This window comes from Cuculus canorus, chromosome 4 (assembly GCF_017976375.1).
Source record: "Cuculus canorus isolate bCucCan1 chromosome 4, bCucCan1.pri, whole genome shotgun sequence".
Taxonomy (NCBI): Eukaryota; Metazoa; Chordata; class Aves; order Cuculiformes; family Cuculidae; genus Cuculus; species Cuculus canorus.
The window spans coordinates 48,199,449-48,219,836 of NC_071404.1; the positions used below are offsets into that span (position 1 = coordinate 48,199,449).

Sequence of the window (20,388 nt, forward strand, 5' to 3'; positions counted from 1 at the left end):
GTGGAAAAGAGCAGGTGCCAGTGCAGAGCATAGGCATGGGGCAGGTAAGTAGCAATACCTACTAGAACTTCCCCAAGCACATGGCAGTATGCCATTAAGGGCTTCTGCCTGGAACTCTCACACTCAGTTTGAAATGCAAGGCTGTGTCCTGCTGCAGCGTCTGCTCCAGCTGCCTTGAACATACCCTGATCCCCCCCAGCCAGGGGTGCTGTTTCCATCCCGTTAGAGACATTTTCCAACCTGCTTGCCCCCACCCATTGCTACCCATGCTCCAGCTGCTTAGCACCAGTGATAAACAGGGCATATCCCCTTGGCTGGATGCCTACCCAAGGCATGCAGGATCAAGACTTCTCCCAAAAACCTTCTCTGGCAGACACGGAACAGCACCACTTGGTTTATCAGGCAGTGAAGCCAAGATAGCCGTGAGTGAGCTATCCCTGCAGCAAAAGCACTCTTGCTTGATCAACATCATCCTGGTAGGAAAATTGGCACCAGTCTGTCCATCCTTTGGCAGAGATCTCTGCACAATCCCCTTGCCTTGGCCCGTGTCTCCCCCCTCATTACAGAGCCACTCAATCTTCAGGACGGCTTTGGCTCATTCCTAAGCATATGGCAGGTTTCTTGCCTGAGTTTGTCCAGCCACTTCTCCACAGGGGCAGGGCTCCCTGCCCCTGGCTCCAGCTAGCTCCACAGCTTTTTGCATTCAGTGCCAGTTTTCCTTTTGCTCTGGCAGATACCTCAGCCATTGCAATCTGTGCTCAGTTTCTTGTAAGCCTTTTATCCAGCCCCTCGGATTTTCCACCATCCCCTTCCAGCTGTCTGTGAGCTGAAAGAAAAGCAGCTCCTCCCCACTGCACCCCACCCCACCAGATGCCTGTTTTTAAGCTGCTGTCTAGTGCTTCCAGCCCACCCCACTGGGGACTGCAGGCTCTTCAATCAAGGAGAGTACAGGGCTTTGGCAGAGGAGAGTGCCCTGCCCTTCTCCCCATCCCCAGCCAGGCTCCTGCTCCGTGCTTCTGAGGGCACTTGGGCTGCAGCAGCAGATGAGATCCGGGTCCCAGTCCTGCCCTTATACTCAGCCTGGTGGGATCACTGGGCTGACTGAAGCAACAGCAGTCAGGAATCTTAAACCTGGCCAAACCATTTGCAGGGAACTAAAGTGAGACGAGAAGCACAACAGTGACTGCCTCTGCACTCCCATCAGCAAAGCCAGGAGCAGGACTCCCCACAGCAGGGGAGCTGGTGGTAGCTTGGCCAAGGGGACATCGGTGGGGGTCCTAGGGCCCCCAGAGGGGCAGGAAGGCTCGGCTGGAGTGCAGGTGAGCAGCTGAGAGTGGTTTCCGTCAAACCCTGCCGTCACCTTTCCTGTACCCTCGCAGGAAACAGCCCCAGCAGCCCACATCTGGGGCCAGCAGAAGAGTGTTCCCCCAAACCAGAGCGTGGCAGGACGGGCCCTGACGGCTCCCCGTGTCCCCCATCCAGAGAGCCCCACAACACCTACAACCATGCGTTGAGCCCTGCCAAGAAGAGTGGATGCCAAACCTGAATTACCAGCCCAGAGAGTGTCTGTGGATCCCCGGAGCTCCTGTGATTTGCGGCAGGTTTTTCAGGTCCCCGCCTGTCACACACGCAGATACTTAAGCAGCCACCCAAGGACCTGCAGGGTTCTTGTTTTACACTCTTCTGGTCCCTGCCAGCTCCAGGTAAGCACAGGGTTTGAGCTGGGGGTGCTGGGGTGGATTTGCACTCGAGGATGGTGGGGAAATGGAGGGAAGAGATGAACTGCATTTGCTGATGCTGGGGAGGTGGGAGCAGCATCCAGCAGGGCTGTGGTGGGAAAGCTTCATCCCTGCAGCAGGGAGAGGAGCAGGGAGAGACCCCAGGCTGGGGGTACCATGGGGACTTGCTTCTGCCTCAGCAGCTGCTGTGCTCTTGTTTGCTTTGTTCTCATCGATATTATCTTCTAAAAGGCTGAACTGGTAGTTTACAGGATGCATGACAGGTGCTTTTTCCTTATTTATGGCAGAGGATGGTTTATTTTTAAAGCCTCAGTCCCACCTTATCCTGTGCGCCATGCTGGTTAATGTTATCCACAGCCACCCCACAGCAGGAGGCCAAGCAAAGCTCAGGACAGGACATGGCTGTACGGCAGAGCAAGGCAAGGCAGGAGGGCTCGTTTGCATTGAGAACTGCTATTTTGATCCCTGCAGCGGCAGGAAATAGCTGCGAGCTAAACCCAGATGCAGATGCCTTCAGTTGTATCCTGTCCCTGACAGTGCAGAGAGCTCTGGGGAGGGGGTCAAGAAGCCCAGTGAGGGCTATGGGACCCAATCAGCTGGGCAGGAGCTACTGCTCAGAGAGTTTTCTAGGGGCTTCAGGCACAGTAAATCGTTAGAAAGCTGCACAGCCAGCCAGCTATTGTGTCTGCCATTCAAAAAAGCAAAGCTGAGCAAACAGAGATCATGTCTTTTCTGGAAAAGTAGCTGGTTTCTGCCAGGATAGTAAATGCTGACTGCACTAGCAATGCTGGGCTGGCACACTGGGAGACAGAGGGATGTCCTCTGAAGTCTCACACCAGAGCTGGGAGGTCTGCTGGTACCCCAGGGTGTCTCTGGGGGGCTGGCTGCAACCATGGGACACGGGGAGTATAATAGCGGAGGGAGGTCTCTCTCCGCCCCACTGCTCCTACCTCACATATAGGTCAGGTCACTCAGGGTCTCGTCCAGCTGATTTTTAGAGATCACCAGGCATGGACGTGCCCCCACCTCTCTGGTCCTTGTCCCCATGTTGGACCCACACACACTATGAAGATTTTTTCCCCATTATCTAATAAGACTTTATCTTGCTGCAACTTGTGTCCCTCAGGCATTGCCTTTTGTCCAAAACGGTGCATTACAATATTCCATCAGCCACACTAAGTGCACCAGGTGCTGTCTGCACATCCTCCATGAACACAGCATCGATGGCTGGACACGCTTGCTGCCCAGGCAACCCATAAACCCCTTGCAAGCTTCAGCTGGTGTCTGCTTTCACATTGCTCCACCTAAAACCAAAACAGTTAGTCAGAACAAAGTGTGAACTCTCCAGGGCTCTTCAGCTTGACACGTAGGACAGAGCAGGTGTCACTGGTGGTGTGGTTTCACTGTGACAGTGCATTTGGCATTGTCATTTCTGCCTGGGTGACCAAGACCCTGCCACTGAACTTCCAGCCCCGTGCTACCCATGGGAGACAGCAATGGGCTTGGAATGGCTCACAGACTTGAACGATGACCATACCCTCCCAGCCTTTCTGAAAGCCAAACAGATTACATCCTTTGCACTGGAAAAGTCTTTTGTTTTTCCAATGCCTGCAAAAATTTAGGCAGAAAAAAGCAGTGGTGGTTTTCAGCAGATGAGCAAAACAGTTGTGATTCTCCATATTTCTCCAGCTTTAAAGAAACATAAGCAAGAAAATCACCTCTTCTGTACAGGGGAGTGGTCTTGTGCAGCCTGAAGGCCAGGCTTCAGGCCTGGGCTTAAATGGGGCTCCACTGAAGTGGTAGGTAGGAGACCGGTCGTCTAGATATGGCCAAGCAGAACATATAGGGATGCTTGGTGCCCTCAAGTCCTGTCACATAGCCCCAGTTTTTATTACCCAAAAGGTGCCAGGTGCTGGGTACCACACACTGCACAGGGCCACATGGATCCTGAAAACCTCCAGAGCCCAGCAGAGTGAGGTGAGGAGATCCGCAAAGCCCTCCAGAACCTTCGGAGGTTTGACTTTTCCTGAAAACCATCTCACAGCCTTAAGAGGTGGGAACTGTTCTCCCTCAGAGTTGGAGTAGAGGGGAGACAAAGGAAAATAATCAGGCATCACGTCCTGTGTGCTGGGGCACCCTGAGCTGCCAGCAGGTAGAATATACTGTATCCTACGGGGAAATGCCTCGGGAGCCTGGAGATAATCAGAAACAGAAATGGCTGTGAAGATGAAACATGAAAGTTGAAGCACCTGTTCTATATGCAAATCCATGCACATGCATTAAGGCACATTAATTCAACAGGCTGCGAACAATGATTTATAAACTGCCAGGACACATTGCTGCTGGTGGCCCAGGCTAGATGCGTGATCCAGAGGTGATGGGGAGTCCTCAGTGACTGGGCTTTCTAGGAGAAAGACTTGTGGCCCGAACCTGGCCTCATCTGCACTTAGGTGTCATGGAGAGTCTAGAAGCTGCAGTGCTGGAGAGCAACACCTTGGGTCCAGGAGATCTCCTTCTCCCCCTGCATCATTCCCAGAGGTCTCCAAATGCCCAAGGTAGCCCCAAAGGGCCTCTAGCCAAGTAAGCAGCATTTGTCTGGCCCCCACCAGCTCACATGCATGAGGGACTGAACTTTGTCTGCTTGCTTCTTACATGGCCACCTCTGAACTGAGCTGATGCCAGGAAAGCCCAGGCAGCTGCTGCCATACACCTGTGGCCACAACACTCTGTGGACAAAGCCAGCTCAGCTTGCAGCACCTGGAGTTAAAGATGGTCTTTCTCAGTCCATCCAGGGTGGTGGATGATACCGTCTGCCAGCACACCCCATTACACTCAGAGGTGCTTCAGCCTTATGCAACCACTGTGTTACAATCAGTATTTACCAAGAGACTCAAGCAGAGTGGGCTGTTTCACAACCAGCCCTGGTCTATTTATAAGCCCCTACTTAAAGGCCAAAGGCTCCTTTGGCAACTTCCTGCAGACAAGGCTCAGTGGGGCCTTTGCTTTTTGAGGTGAAGCTCAAAGAAGATGATCTCTCCAGCCTCTCATGGATAAGAGACCTGGTGCTTTGCAAGGTGTTTTCGGAGCTGAGCCTGATCCCAGCAGTGCTGTGGAAGAGCCATGCGGCATTCAGTACACACCAAGGTACTGAGTGGGGTAAGGCAAGTTCTCTATCAACCATGAAAGCAGTTGGGTTTAAATCTAAGCAGTAGGAAGGCAGTTTAGGTTATATCCCAAAGCCAGAGGGAAAGAGAAACTGGACAGCAAGGTGGAGGCAGTGCTGGCCTGCAGCTGAGGAGGGGAGTGGACAGCCCAGAGGAGTCCCATGGTGGGACAAGGGCTCTCGATAGCACTGGAGAGCCAGCAACACCAAACCTCCTGCCTGATAGAGATGGGCCAGGCAGCTTGGACAGCAAGAGAGAAGATCAAGAAAGGCCACATTTTTGCATCCAGCTCCTCCTCTGCCAACACCCCACAGCTTGGTTTCGGAAACACCAAGATGATTCAGTGTCAAGGGACTTCTGCATGCTTTGTGGGGGCAACGCCTCATGTTTTAGTTGACCAGATTGGCAGACTTGACCCTCTGCCACACAGAAGCAAGCTTGGAGCCCTGCAGAAGAGATGTATGGGACTTACCCAAGGTGTACTAACTTGTTTTTCTTGCACTTTTGTGCCAAGTCTGCCAGAGATTCGTGCAAAGCACGAGTAGAACAAAACGTTCCACTGGAGGAGAATGTGGGGTCCTTGCCTCTGCCTTTGCTGGGACCATCCAGGACTGATCACAAGGCAGTGAGCACTTGGGCAACGGATATGCACAGGGTACTGACCCTTCACTTACACACCAAAAAAGAAACAAACAGTTCAGTCTTGCTCAGGAACAACATGACTAACTGTTTATGCTCGTGTGTGATAACATTAAATATTAGTAAATACAAAGCAACTCACCTGCTTATTGCCAGCTTTGTATGATGTCTGTCCATGCTGCTAGGAGGAGGACCAGGACATTGATCAGGAAGGAGAAATGGGGTGATTGCTGGGTCCAAGCCTGCACTTTCAAAAGATCCTGCATCCTCTGGCTTGTGATTCCCCTGCACAAACTTGCCTGGTGGCTGGGGAGAAGGAAAAAAACCCAAAACAACACTAGGCAGGATGCCAGATACTATCCCTTCACCCAGAGGACAAATAATAGTTTGTAATTAATGTCTTTAAATTGACCCCCCCTAATACACCCGTTGCTGTGACATCACTCCCAAGTGACGCCCAAGCCTAAATACGGCTGCAAACAGGAATCGTCCCCACGGGAGTCACAGTTGCTATAAATACAGCAAGAGGGGAGCACTCAGCAGAGGCCAGGCTGCAGTTTCCTGCCAGCAAAGGATGGTGAGACAGCTCAGCTGGGCGCTGTTGGCATGTGGTCGCCACAGCAGAGAAACTGAGGCAGGAGTCCTGGGGGGCTGGGGTTCCTGGCTGAGCTCCTTGGCATGCCTTTGGGAACGCGGTTGTGAGCTGCTGCTGCAGCCAGAGGCCACTAGAGAGGGGGGAGCTGGTGGGGACAGGGACAGCAAATCTGGGGTTTAGCCAGTGTGGCCCCACTGGCCACTCCCGACTTGAGCAATGATGCTGGCCCCTCTCCACAGTGCCTGGCCCCATAGCCCGGGAGGAGATGGCTACGGAGAAGCCAGTGACACCGACTGAGGAGCAGCTGGAGATCCTGGAGTATAACTTTTGCAAAGTGAATAAGCATCCTGACCCCACCACGCTGTGCCTCATCGCTGCTGAGACCGGGCTCTCTGAGGAGCAGACTCTGGTGAGTGTGCACCCCTCACCCCTGCCTTGGCACCAGCCCTGCTCCCCCTGTTTGCTTCTATGCCCCACACACTCCCACTGCATCTCTTGCCTGTCCTTTCCCTGTCTCTCTGTCATACTCCATGGCTTCCTTTTGTCCCACCCTATGCTCCCTACTGCAGCCCTTGCACCCCTCTGTGCCCCATATGCTCCGTATTTGCACTTCCTGCACCACTCTGCACCCTACATACACCCCACATGCCCCTTACTTCACCCCACACTGCACTCACAAGTCTCCTCTGCCCCTCTACAACCCCCAGTGGACCTCCAACACCACACTGCACCCACAAAGCTCTACTGCACCACTACACCTCCCTGTACCCCACATCTTCTCTGTACCCTTCATGTTCCTGCCCCTGCACTCCTAAAGCTCTTTCCCTTATAATGGCAGCCCCTTCGTCCCACAACCGTGGCCTCCTGCACAGCAGTCCTGTGCCCTACTAGAATCCTTGCACCCCCCATGCCCAGCACCCCTATCCCCAGCATGGGCTTGGAGACCAGGCTCATGCTTCCCTCAGTCAGAACAAGAGCACACCCCAACTGGCTGGCTGTGGAGCCCTGAATATACAACTGTGCGTGCTGTGCTTTTCTTCCAACCCATTTCTGACAGTTTCAGGTGCCCAAACCACCACTGGCTCTAGAGTCTGAAGAAACTACGGTCATTTTAAAACAGATATGAGATAGCTGCAACTCATGCAGATGTGCTATGGGACACACTCAGGCTGTGCACACTTCCCCTTGCTACAGTTAGCTCTTTCAGTGTCCCCAAGCCCAGATATTGGGCAAGTCTGTCAGCCTCTACAGGAGCTAGATGCCTCCAAACGTCCCTCCGCTGGGACAGGCTGCCACTGTCTGGGGCTTCCACTGAGCCCTGTGCTCCATTTGGCTACCTGCAGGCTGCCCTGAACTTCAAAAGCAAGCAGCTCCTTCCTGATTCCTTCAGGTTGCAATGCAGTTATTTCTCACACAGGTGTTCTATAAGCTACTAGACCCGCAGCGGCATTGATGGGATGGGTGGATACGAGAGCCAAGCAGGCAATGCCAGCATTTAGCTTGTTCCAGGGAAGAGTGCTGGTGTAACATCCTTTGCACTGATATTCTTGGCTGGAGTGGAAAAGGAGATCCCTCCCTGTGCTTTGGTGACAGGCAGGCATCACCAATTGTTTGAGGGTAGCAAGAAGGCAGCACCCCTGAAATACATTTTCCTCCTTAGAAGCAGCACTGCTCCATTTTTTTTCCCTAAAGCAAGTTGTAAATATAAGTCATCTATGTCCAAGACACCTCTGGAGATGCCTTAAAATCTTGCCTGATGGTCATATTTTTCCACGAATCCAGGGTGGTCCTAGAGATCTGGAGATGAAGGTCATGTTAGGGAGGGGACTAAGACCGGGATAGTGAGCTGCAAAGTGCCTGCATTGCGTAGGACACAGAGAATTATCACCCCTGACATCTGGAGTGCTTTATCGGCTAGATATAGCAGCCATTTTAATAAAAAAATTAGTAAAAATGAGACGCAAAGATGTACTGAGTCAACAGGAGATGATGATTTAGGATAGGAAGTGAAATTTTTAGGAGGAGGCTAGGCAGGCAATCATCTGACTGGATGTGGTCCAAGGCAGCGCTAGTGCAAGAGCCACTTGTAGAGAGCACCACATTTGTATCATTACGGACCACAATAGCTTCAAAAATAGCCATGAGCTAATATAGCAGCAAAACGAGCAGCAACAAAGTGAATTACAGGCACATTCCCAAACAAAAGGCTGAGCTGTTCTTCCGGTGCACAAGTTGTACGTCTCTTCTTATGGAGGTAGTATGGCTTTATGCAGCCGCATTTTATCTAACATTTGAAACTGTGGATACATTGAAGGGGCATCAGCAGCGCTGGAAGTTGGCTTAGAGATGCTAAGTTCTTACAGAATAGTGTAGCCATGCACGTTGCTTGAAGACTAAGATCATATCATTAAGGATATGGAGCTGTTGAAAGGGGTCCAGAGGAGGGCTACAAAGATGATCAGAGGGCTGGAGCACCTCCCATACTAGGACAGACTGAGAGAGGCTTGTTCAGCCTTGTTCAGCCTGGAGAAGGCTCCAAGGAGACCTTATAGAAGCGTTCCAGTACCTGAAGGGGCTACAAGAAAGCTGGAGAGGGACTGTTTATAAGGGCCTGGAGTGATAGAACGAGGGCGAATGGGTATAAACTGGAGAGGGGCAGATTTAGACTAGACATAAGGAAGAATTTCTTCACCATGAGGGTGGTGAGGCACTGGCACAGGTTGCCCAGGGAGGTTGTGGCTGCCCCATCCCTGGAGGTGTTCAAGGCAGGGTTGGATGGGGCCTTGGGCAGCCTGGTCTGGTGGGAGGTGTCCCTGCCCATGGCAGAGGGGTTGGAACTGGATGATCTTTAAGGCCCCTCCCCACCCAAAGTATTCTATGATTTTTAACCTATTTTTTAAATCTATTTGCTGTTAAATGTGTTGAAAGCCACTGTGCTGTCTGTCTTATCCTTTCTGAAGCAGGTCAGTTTTTTATTTCTGCCAGTTTTGGACCTGCAGTGATTGTTTCACTGCTCCAGGCAGTTAAACAGACACCATCCAGCTGCCAATCTCTTACCCCATTTGCAAGAAAAAACTGAACTCCTAGCAATAAAATGAGGACTGACCTATGCTGTCAAAGTCCTAAGCAAGCAAGAGAAATGAGTCTGAAAGAGGTGCACACATACGTAAGAAGACCGATCAGTCAGGAGCAGCTGCCCTGCTGCCTGTACTGCCTGGGAACAGTGCGGTGCCTTGCCACAAGGCAGGCAGCAGTCCCACCAGTCCCCCTCACCCAGGCCCACGTGCTGACTACATGTGCACCTTTAGCAAGGTTATTCTGAGGCTTCACTCAGCTCAGTGCACTCAATCTCTGCTTTTTTCCCCTCCAGAAATGGTTCAAGCAGCGCCTGGCTGAGTGGAGGAAGTCTGAAGGGCTGCCCTCAGAAAGCGGGTCTGTCAGAGACTAGAGGATGGTGCTCCACATCCCCATGCTGACTGTAAATGACGGTGAAGCTCTTCAGAGCGGGTTTCCTTGGGGTTCTTCTGCTGCAATAGGTTTTGAGACACAAAGTAATATCCTGCTATTTAACATTAGCTCTATTTAAAGTGTACATAACCAGGAAAAGAATGTTTATATATATATATCTATATATGTGCATACAGCTTCTGATGGCTTCATAACCTGTCTAGTGATTCCCATCCATTAACAGTAGCTGCACAGGGCAAGGCAATCTCATGCCCTTGTCCCAGGCTTGCGGAAAAGCTGCTATGAAAGGTTAAAGCATAGAAGGAGGGAAACAAGATTGCTTTTCCTTATGATCCCCAGAGGCAAAGTATGTGTGCCAGCTTAAATGTACAGATCATCCAAAGAGGAGGGCACCTGGAAAACCAGATGTGTTGTTCAGGTGATCTCAGTTAGCTCAAGATGCCCAAGTCAGCTTTACATATTGGCAAGCCAGTTGCCTACACCATAATCAGACCAAGCCAAGCCCCCCTTGAATGCTTTTTTCACATTTCTGTTAAAGGTCACCAAAGGGAAAGAACTGGTCTACTTTTTTTTCCAATGCATTAATAAAAAACTGAAGTTTTTTGATGAGAGGAGGTGTGTTATGTCCCTGCCTGTGCTCCCTGCCCCAATGGCAGGAGGCAGACTCCTTCCTCTGGAAGGGCGATACTTCTCCAAGGCAACCTCAGCAGGCACCATGGGTTTTCACTCCTGCCACAGGGATAGCCTGCAGTCATGGGCAACCTTACCTTCTGGGGCACCCATGGGTCCATCTGACAACCTCATGTACACCCCAGGCCTCGAGGTGGCAGAGGCTGGTGGGGCTGGAGTTCCCTCACGGGGTGGGAGGCAGACTGCAGAACTCCTTCTGGCCATTCTCTAGCCTGAAGGATGAAGTTGCGCTGGGTCTCTTGCACAAAGCCCAGGCTCTCATCCATGCTGGTACAGGAAAATGCATCAGCTAAAAAATAACAAGCACCATTGCCTAGTGACCTGAGCTTGTTCAAAAATCCTCTGCTTAGTGGATTATTGAATCAATTAGTGGATCCTCTGATTAATCTTCTTTTGGTTTGTGGTCACCTGCTTTGGAAGGAGAATCAGCTTAACACAGGGAAGATTAAGATACACTGGTACTGAAACTGCCACACGCTTTCATTTATGGCTTTCGTCCCTTGCTAGAGAACATCCCTCTCTCCTCAGTATTTCCAGCTCATCACCAGTGGGTGGGCTGCCAATGCAAAACACATCAAACTCATAGGAAATAGACCAAACCAGTCTTCCTGTGCCATATCCCACATAGGCTGTACTGTTCCCCCCCAGTGCAGCTGCCAAATTGACTCACCCTCAGACCCTGCTGGAGCTCAGAGTTTGTTCTGCAGAGTCTGGCTCCGATATCTTTTCGTCTTAGTCTTTGCAACGTGCCTCCTTCCTTGCACTGAGGGGGACTCTGCTTTTTTGAGTTAGGCTTCAAAAATCCCAATGCAGAGTCCCATTATTTTGCCCAGGCCCACACAAACAAATATCTGAACTGTACAGATCTAACCCACCTCTGTAACTCATATTAAAGACGCATGCAAAGCAGAAGGCTGGATCTGCCCATTTTCCAAGTATTTGAGAAAACAGGCCCTAAATCCAAGCCAAATCTATGCACGTACCACCCCAGCATTTCCAAAGTCTGCACTAAAGCTTTGCACCTTATCAAATCTGCTGCTGGATCTGGAATTTGGCAGCCTTTTGTGTTTCTACTTCCATCACCAGCACAAAACTTTGAGGGTCACTAAGAAGAACTCTAAACTTCAGCAAAAATTTCAAAACCCAAGGTCAGGAGTTGTGTTGCGCCAACCTACTGTGCGCTGCCAGCTTTGGGTTGCCACACTTCTTTAGGTGAACGGTTCCTGTGCTGTCTTCCCCCAGCAGTTGTTTCATTACTTTAACTATTTCAGCAAAAAAATAAGAAGACTGACAAACTCCAGACATTACCCAACCTAGGGAGAGAGGCTTCCCACATCAGGTCAAATTCTGCTTGTTTCTTCTGGTGACTATTTTTTCTTATGGAATGACCATTTTATTTAACTCCCTAGATAAGCCCAGTAAAAATGGCTGCTTGTCAGAAAGTGTTTCTTCTGTCTGCTGCCTCTGTGCCATGTTCAAGTAGAATTTCCAGCCACAGCACAGCTCAAAAAGGGTGATGTTCCAAGGAGTGATGAGCAGCAAGCTGCGTCTCTGAGGGAGCTCAACGCTGGATCGGACGAGCCAGTTCTTGGATCCGGGAAGAACAAAATGCCTTCTTAGCCGCTTCTTTCACTATGAATGCATCTGGGTTGATTTGAACCAAGTCCATCATAGGCCTGGGGGAGGGAAGATGGAGTGGGTGGATTCCAGCTGGAGCAGAGCCAGCTCTCAAAGCTGTCTGCCAGCTGACACACCCCAACCTGAGCCCTGCCCCTCCTTGTCAATGGATGACTAAAGTAGTCATGCCTCTGCTGCTGTCACCAGGACACTAGTGAGAGGAACTGTCCCATTTCGCACTGAAGCTGTCACAGTCGCTACAGCCAAGCGTTTCCTCTCTGCCTGTGAAACATCCTACCTACCATTTCCCACAGACCAGGCAGAGGCCAGCAGTATCACACTGGGCAACATAAATGTGCTACAGCTCGTTGCTTTTTATAATTGCAATTAATAATTAAGAAGTCCCAATGAGTAATTCCTACCGGAATTATAAAGTTCCAATTTCTTCTCTTTTTATTCTCCTTCCACTTCAAAAATGCTTTTTTAAACCATAGTCCATGTAGCATTAGCACACCCAGACATATAAAATCCATGCATTTTGGAGGTGGCACTTTGTTAATCAACAAACCCAAATCAACAAGGTGCCATGGCCTGCACAAAATGGTCTGACAGCTGATTATTTCCTATGGCAGGGAAGCAGCACCTACCTTTTGCAAGGCTGGGCTAGTTCCAAGATCCTTGGTGTGGCCACTGCATGCTTTGCAGCGTGTGTCACTGGCCACTCAGCATCACGTAGAGGCACATAGTCGGCATGCAATCTTTTTGGCCTGGCCAGCTCCACAGTCCGAGGGCTCGCAATTGCCTGATGAGCGAACTTTGAAACCTGTGGAAAAATGGGGAGGAAGGTCCTTACAGGTGCTCCTCGCATTCAAGGGTGACCAGACAGCAACTCAGTGTACCCAGGTTCACAGCCACTGACCACACACAGATGGGACATGATCCTGTCCACAGCTGTCCCTGGCACCAAACTGTGGAAGGCACTACTGCCTGGCCAGTCCCACAACCTGCCCTCCAGTCCCCTCCTACTCACAGCCCTTTGTCCCCAGCACTGGAGATCCCAATTAGACGTCCATCTGTCCCCATCTCCACAACAGCCTGTCCTTCTCTGGGGATGTCTGCCGGGGGTCAGTTCATGCTCTAGAGGACAAATCCTGCTCTCCAGTTTAAAAAGAAGCTATGCCAGTCTCACACCCTTCCCCTCTGTCTGGTGTCCCTGACACGCATGGTCCCGGGTGATGCTGCCTTACCGGACGAATGACAGATTCTAGAAAGATGTTCTCATATAAGTAGGTGATCTTCCTGATCCGGGGCTCTGCGAGATGCTGTATCCGTGAGGACGCTCTGGCCAAGGCTGCAGCATTTGTTACCTTTGTTGGCAGCTGTATAGGTTCAGAATGAGGGATGGATTTGCAGACAGAAGTCATCCACAGTAGCCCACAGGGACGCACACCCTTTCCAAAGGGATGAGCATCCAGCACCCCTCCTCTACAGACATGATCACAAGAAGGAGCACTCTCACTTTCCCAGCATTCACTATTTTTCTTTCACCCAAACTACAAGGTAATTTTGACCCTATTGGGATTTGTATGCCTTAGCCACCATTACTTTTCTCCCCAGCTGTCTCCCACTCACAGCCAGGAAAGGACTGCCTGGAATGAGCCTGTGTAGCCAGGTAAAAGTGCAGACAATTTTTTTCCAGAGTAGAGAAATGTTTTTCATATTCATCTTCCTGGCTGAATCAAACCATTTCCTTGCTAAGGAGAGACACTCAGATTTCAGGGTAAATGTGCTGATGCAGTTAACCACATTCCTACAGCAAAAGTGATTACTGCTCCAGCATGGAACTTCTTCCCCTATTTTTCACAGGGCTGTTGATGCCAAGGCCCACTCCAGTACAGCCTCCCTTATATCCCAGCCCACAGACTGCAACCAGAATACTTAGCCTTTACCATGGAAATTATTGTAATCTGAGATTGCCCCAAGCCCTTTCACCGCTGCCAAAGCAATAACCTGCCTAAAAGGAGCAGGTTTAGAAATAGGTCTCTAAATCAAAGCTTCTGGTAAAACATTTTTAAAATATACATAGAGTTTGCAGGCTCAGCCGCCCTGTATATGAAGACAGGACCACAGCTGCCCAACTACATACATGACTGTAGTCCTTAGGGGTGAAACAGGTCATTCCCATCAGGTTTCTCCACCTTCCCAGTCTGCTTTATCAGAGGTTGAAGCCCAGATCCCTCCCTTGGCTCTCCTGCTATTCTAGGCTGCTATAACCTGGCTGTTCTCTGTCTGCCAGCAGCGAGATTTTCAAAGACAGCACCTCACTCTGAAAAGGCTGTTTCTCCCAGTATCTCAAACCACAGTAGAACCAGAGAGCTTTTCCCCTCCATAGAACACACAGGGCATATCCAGGGCTGGGATACGGGATGTAAAAACTCAGGACAGTTTGCTGCATCATTGTCCCCTCCAAAAGTCATTCAACCATCTCCTCACCTCTCTGGCCATCAGGAACTCTGGGTGTGGCACCTTCGGCCTGGCAAGCTCCAGGATCCGTGGGGAGGCCCTATAGTTCAGTGCAGCTGGCGACACAGGCCACTCAGGGGACTGGCGAGGTCTGGAAGCAGAGAATCATGGCATCACCACTCACAGATATTCCCACACACTGGCTAAACCAGGCTGCAGCTGGGACGTTAAAACTCATGTTTGGTGCAGCTTTGTCTTCTGGCCATTTCCAGCTTAGAACCCGCTAATCCCATAAGAGAATCCAGAGGTCCTAATCTCAGCAGAGTCCCCGCTCTGCATTTTGCCCTCTGTTATACGTATCCTCTGGTCCTGTATTTATTTATTTGAAGCTGCACAGATGTTGCAAGACCCAAGGACCTACCTATAGCACCCTAAAGGCTTTCTGGCCTCTCACCTTTTCTCCAGGTAGGCAGGCTGGTATTTTTTAGGTTCAGCCAGTTTCAGCAGCCGATCAGAAGGGAAGCTAAACTTCTCTAGCAGGGGACGCTCCCAGATCGTTGACTCCCGTCCGCAGCTGTACACGAAGAGGGGTCTCGAGGAACAACAAAGAATTAGTAAAAGGTAACTGACAGAGAATGTGATCTTGGGTATCCTAAATCTGGTTAAACATCCACACTTGTGGCCTGTACAAAACTTGGCACTAGCGGACATGGAAAAGCCAAGAATAAATGGGCTTTTACGCTTGAGAGTTCCTGACTTTAAAGGTAAATATTGTTTGCATATGCAGAGTTCTCTTTTAACATTGTCAGTTCATTGCTTTCAAACTGTAAGCCTTTCCCTAGACTGTTTCAAGAAGCCACTGCACAACACAAACCTGGCAGCATATCTGTTGTTCATCTCCGTCAATTTAGAAACCTCTTTGTTGCAATGGCCTAACAGCACCTTGTGCTTTTGCAGCTCCTTTCATCTTGGGATCTCCCCAGGCTCGCCTAGTGCATGCTCATCCAGCTTTCCATCAGCCACAGCTGCTGGCAGATGCCTGACATCACCAGGGAAGAGGTGAGCAGAGGTGAGCAGGAAGGGCTGTCAGACGGACATTGCTAAAGGCAGAAGCTCTCAGGAGGATGAGAGCCCCTGAAACGATGACAGTGGCAGAGGAAATAAAACTACAGACGTGGGTGTCTTGACACCCCTCCAAGAAGAGGAAAGCCAGGCCTGCAACATGGTTTCATTTCCATTCTCATCGCTAGGACTTCTTACAGACTGGCAACCACCATCCTATCTCCCAAAGAGCTTTGTCCTCTCCAATAGAGCTCTAAGTAATGCAGCATCACCCAGCATCACCAAATTTTACATTTTTACATCATTTTTCACTCCTATTCCCAAACACGGCACGCTTTGACTGTTTGCTCACCATGCAGTGACAGCAGAGGTTTAACTCAGGCTAAGAGACCTGGATTCCCTTCAGCCGGGAGGATGCTGCAAGATTTCTCTGTTCCTAGCGCTTTCTAAATTTTATCCTCAAGATTTAGGCCAGACTCCAAGAAGATGTGTCACTAATTGTGTCCAGGTCCTTGGCTGGACTGCATCAGCCCAGACACAGACAGGGAGCACTCTATGGACAGACAGTCCCTCTGTAAGCACAGGTGTGACACATGCATGTTTCCATCGAGGCATGCATGCATGCACAACATGTCTCTGCTTCCAGGCTGAAGCAGAGCCGCTGTTGGGTTATTTTGTTACAGCAGAGGAACAGGCTCCCATGTGCTTGGAAACTGAGATCAGGGCTGGCTCCTACAACAGCTGATCTGAACCCAGAGTTCTGATCAGACCAGCAAACACCACATGTTGAAGAAGATCTTCTCACAGACAGGAAGCAGGTATAAGGAAATAAAAGGGCACCAAATTTTAGCACCCCCTAGTTCCTTCTTATTTTGGAAGCCAAGCAGTCAGAGTGACTATGGTCCCGTAGCACTTTCCTCACTGCTACAGACAGCCCCTGTTCCAAGCATCAGTGCAGGCTGGTGGGTCTCAGTGGCGTGGAGCTCCCTGTGGGACAACAGTGGCAGAAGAGAAGATGGCACCTCCCCTTCCCCTAGGAGCCAGCACATCCCCCTGGTTAGAGAGCACCATCTAAGCTGCCTCCTTCCCCAGGCTGTGCTACAACATCACCAACCTGCATTGGTTCTTGCCAAAATCTTTCTTGGGCTTGGCCAGTGCTGCTGTTCTTGGGGACAGTTGAGCTGTCACAACACCCTGTGAGTGGGTCCAGATCATCTCTTGGTTTCCCAACACAAGCCTAGCAAGAACAGCAAGGGTGTGAAACTGTAGAAACACACAGGAGTGTGAAATGTGCTTACGGGAGCTCCCCTCCACTGACTACGATGGGACACACACACAGTCCCTGTGGCTCCCCACAGCTGTACAGTGCCACTGCCATCTCCTGAGCACTCCCGTGGCACTGAATTTCCCAACACTGTCTAGGTGGTTGTTGTCAACTCAAAAAGAAAAGAGCCTTCAAGTGATGAGTCTGGGTTTACAATAACCAGTGGATGTGCAGAAAGGGTCGTTTCATTACATCTCTTAAACCCCTGGGGGAGTTTCATGATTGCATTTTTCTTGCCTCAGCATTACTGCCTAACTATACCACAGGTATGACAGTAAAAATAATAATAATGTTACGGTCAGGGTGTGCCATGGAAAGTGGGTGAGGTTTTGCAGCACGTTAGTGGTTACTCTCCTGTGCCCAAGGCAAATTTGGAGTTGCTCATCCCCCATTGAGAGAGACGCCGTGGTGGGAGAGGGTACCAGGGTAGTAAGGACAGGGAACAGCAGGGTGATGGGTTTGTGGAGCCTTATTCAAGCACAGCGACACCCATCTGGACAGTGGAGAAGAGGCGTTATTGAGAGGCTGTTGCCCTGGCTTGTAAAGCCATAGTTTGATCCCATAATGCAGACAGCAGCTCTATTCCTAAAGCTTGACTGTGTCCTCTAGGATACAGCAGCCCGTGGCTCCAATGGGATCTGGACCCCTTGCAATACAGAACCACCCTACCCCTCAGCATCTCAGTGGGGCAGCTCAGATGGAGCAGCAAAGGCAAGACTCGGGTCAAGCCTGGTTTCTGGATTGAAAACAAGAAAGAGCAAATTGAAGAAAGCCCTTCCCACCCTGAATTTGGGTTTTTTTGAAGCCACTTCTGCTCCTCAGAGGAAAGCAGTAGCAAGACAAAGGCAAAGGGTCTGCACCTGCTGAGGCCACATCAGTCCCAAGCCCTCAAGCCAGCGCTGCCTGGGCACCTCCTTACCTGGGATCATTTGCACAAGCTACTTTCTTGGGTTCTGCAACTTTATATATCCTGTCAAAATTGCAGAAAAGGACAAAAGTGCTATTAAGCATACACTTATACCAACACAGCATAAAGAAGCTACTGCTGTACTCAAAGCAATACAACACGCTCTCAAACCCCAGTGTGCCATTGCCTCCATCCCTTGCAAAGAGTGCATTTCAGGGATCTTTCACTCCAAGTAACTTTACATCCAATTAGTCTGATGGACTCTCTCTCAAACTGCAGAGATGTGAATTTGCAATTCTGCCCTCACTACAGCCCTTTTGGGGCGTGGCAGAGAGAGGGGAAGTACTTTTCTGGGTAATAACAGGCCATGCAACCTCAGCAAGTAGGAGATGGATGATCCCCCAGCCTGCAGGAGCACAGATGAACAGAAACACCCATTATCAACACTCTCATGGTTTACTAAAGAGAGCACTGTTCCCACAAAGCTTTAGGAGCACAGATAAAAACATATTTTACCATTTTATTTCAGTCCATTTAGCACAGTGGTCTTACATGCTATAGAAACACAGGAACATACATGGTGTGTGCCCTAGAAGAAGCACTGCAAATGTTTTTACTGAATATTCATCAGGCCAAAACCTTTCAGGAAGATCAGATATCACTGTCTGCTCCTGCTGCTCAAGTGTCTCAGGCCTGAAATCCCAGTGGCTTAGAAGTGATTGTGCTTTGTAAGCCTGAGTACAAAGAGCAGGATGAGACAACGCCAATGCCACAAGTGTGTTGTAGAACTCCCTGGTGTCATGGACCAAGCCCACACCCACCCACTGGGGCTGCAGGTGCCTGCCCCCAGCCAGTAGGGGACCAATCACGCGATGTAGGCTGCTGTGGCAGTGCCCCACCATGGAAAAAGCACAGAGGTAAAAGCTGGGGCCACTGCTTTCCTGCATAATATCACCCAGCAATAAGGCAGCATAGTCCTAGAGAGAAGCAGGGACACAAACAGAGAGAGATATCTGCTGACAGAAAATGGTCTGTGCTTTGGGGACACACCTGTGGTTTCTCTGATGGGGCAGATAACTCTAGTGAGATGCCAAGCCCCAACAAACGCTTGCCAGAGCTCAGCACAACAGAGACCCTTGCAACAGCAGGCTGCTGCTGTTAGAGCATCCTGGTTGTGCACTCCCTAGAAGATGCCTGCTGATTTATCTCCCATCACACCTAACCACTGGTCACAACCCTGCAAACATGGCTTTCACTGAGATCCCACAGAGGGAACTGCCTGTGAGACTTCGGCTTCCCTACTGCCAGTTCAAGACAGAACACGCTCTGGAAGGCAGATGTCATTTCAGGAGCCAAAAACCAGTTTCAGCTGCTCATTCACAAGCAGGTTCCCAGAGGCTATTCCTTGCAAAGGTGCAAGGTGGTGAAGGATAATCATGCAGAAGTCCTACCCAAGCTCAGCTGTGTCACAGAGCTGGCACTATCTTTGCAGTCAGGCTCATCACTTTTTCTCCATTGCTGGCACAGATCCACCACATAGCTACAGCCAAACCCAGCCCTAATGCCCCTCTCCGCTGGCTTTGACACTGCTGTGCAAAGCTTGCATCATGATCCAGCCAAAGGACGAGTCACACATGTCCAAATCAGGTCCCTCAACTCACATGACAATCATTAAGGGTTTGGGTTTTCTCAAATACAAAAAATTATTACTTTCTACTCTTTTACCATGGCAAAAGCTCTGGACAGACAGGTCAGAATCCACCTGCAGCAGCTCTGCAACTTGAAGGAGTTAAGCCACCTCATTGACAAAGGGACAGATTTGGGAGAGCCTTTGCGGTTTGGTCCCGTTCAGGGAAGGGGAGGCTTGGGTGCAGTCAGAGGCAGAAGCACTCACTGCCTGAGCTCACACAAACTCATTGCTTTGAGATGCCTTTGAGATCAATTCCTTGTAAAGCAAAGGGCCACAGCTTCCATTTTGAACAACAGGACAGTCAGATGTTTGTCATGAGAAACAGGGGAAGGGTAAAACCAGGCATCATTTCCTCTGTGTGTTTATCACAGTGTCATCTGACATACCGACTTGCTGCTTGGCATAAATCCCTGACCAAGCCCTCCCCAGGAAACCTAGTGCACAGCCTGGACACCCATCCAGGAGGCCAGGGCTGGAGGGGTTTCTTACCTGTTGCGTGAGCGCACAGACAAGGAACAAGGAACTGCAAAGACAAGAGAAGGTGAATTTAAAAGCTTGGTAACACCAGCAGCCTGGGCTGCCTGCTCTTAATACCACAGGGCAGATGAAGCTCGTGCATCTCCTTAAGATACAGCTGCCTGGAGGTTACCGGTGCTTCCCTGGCACCCTCCCGGTGCAGCCATATGGCAACGCGCTTGCATGGAAAGCGCAGCTCTCCTGCTGCGGCAGCTCCCGCGGCTGCAGGACGGAGCACTAAAGCCCCGTGTCACCTCCCCAGCATCCTCCCGCTGGGACTCACCCAGGCGGCGTGGCTGCCCCGACAAAACCTCGAGGGGTGGAGGGGCGGCGGCGCTGCACCGGGACTCCGCAGCCCTACAAAGCCACCCGCCGCGTTTGAAAGCGGGGGAGCCCCGCGCCCCCGGCGTCCCGTCCTCACGCACCGCCGGGATGCCCTGCCGCCCTCATCGCGGGCGCAGCTGTCGCCCCGGTAACGGCGACCGGTACACCGACAGAGCCCGGGGCAGCGGCG

General features: G+C 50.7%; 2 protein-coding genes across 6 annotated transcripts; one reads left to right on the forward strand and one right to left on the reverse strand.

Moving 5' to 3' along the window:
* Positions 1-1,567: 1,567 nt before the first annotated feature.
* On the forward strand, positions 1,568-10,178 carry HOPX (HOP homeobox). 3 transcript variants are annotated; one of them, XM_054065242.1, is made up of 3 exons: positions 1,568-1,703; positions 6,377-6,546; positions 9,508-10,177. In XM_054065242.1, the coding sequence occupies exons 2-3, from the start codon at positions 6,403-6,405 to the stop codon at positions 9,583-9,585; spliced, it is 222 nt and encodes a 73-aa protein (XP_053921217.1). In that variant the 5' UTR covers positions 1,568-1,703; positions 6,377-6,402; the 3' UTR covers positions 9,586-10,177. The 3 variants fall into 3 exon arrangements, with proteins under 3 accessions (XP_053921217.1, XP_053921216.1, XP_009565684.1); XM_054065241.1 differs by lacking the exon at positions 1,568-1,703 and adding an exon at positions 6,003-6,119 and having other exon boundaries at positions 9,508-10,175; XM_009567389.2 differs by lacking the exon at positions 1,568-1,703 and having other exon boundaries at positions 9,508-10,178.
* THEGL (theg spermatid protein like) lies at positions 4,892-19,879 on the reverse strand. 3 transcript variants are annotated; one of them, XM_054065238.1, is made up of 8 exons: positions 19,848-19,879; positions 17,681-17,731; positions 16,552-16,674; positions 14,830-14,967; positions 14,406-14,526; positions 13,160-13,291; positions 12,560-12,735; positions 4,892-5,848 (listed from the first exon to the last, which is right to left on the reverse strand). In XM_054065238.1, exons 3-8 carry the CDS (start codon positions 16,650-16,652, stop codon positions 5,689-5,691), a joined length of 828 nt encoding a protein of 275 aa, XP_053921213.1. In that variant the 5' UTR covers positions 16,653-16,674; positions 17,681-17,731; positions 19,848-19,879; the 3' UTR covers positions 4,892-5,688. The 3 variants fall into 3 exon arrangements, with proteins under 3 accessions (XP_053921213.1, XP_053921212.1, XP_053921211.1); XM_054065236.1 differs by lacking the exons at positions 4,892-5,848; positions 19,848-19,879 and adding an exon at positions 10,378-11,971 and having other exon boundaries at positions 17,681-18,264; XM_054065237.1 differs by lacking the exons at positions 16,552-16,674; positions 19,848-19,879 and having other exon boundaries at positions 17,681-18,261.
* Between the last annotated feature and the right edge of the window lie 509 nt (positions 19,880-20,388).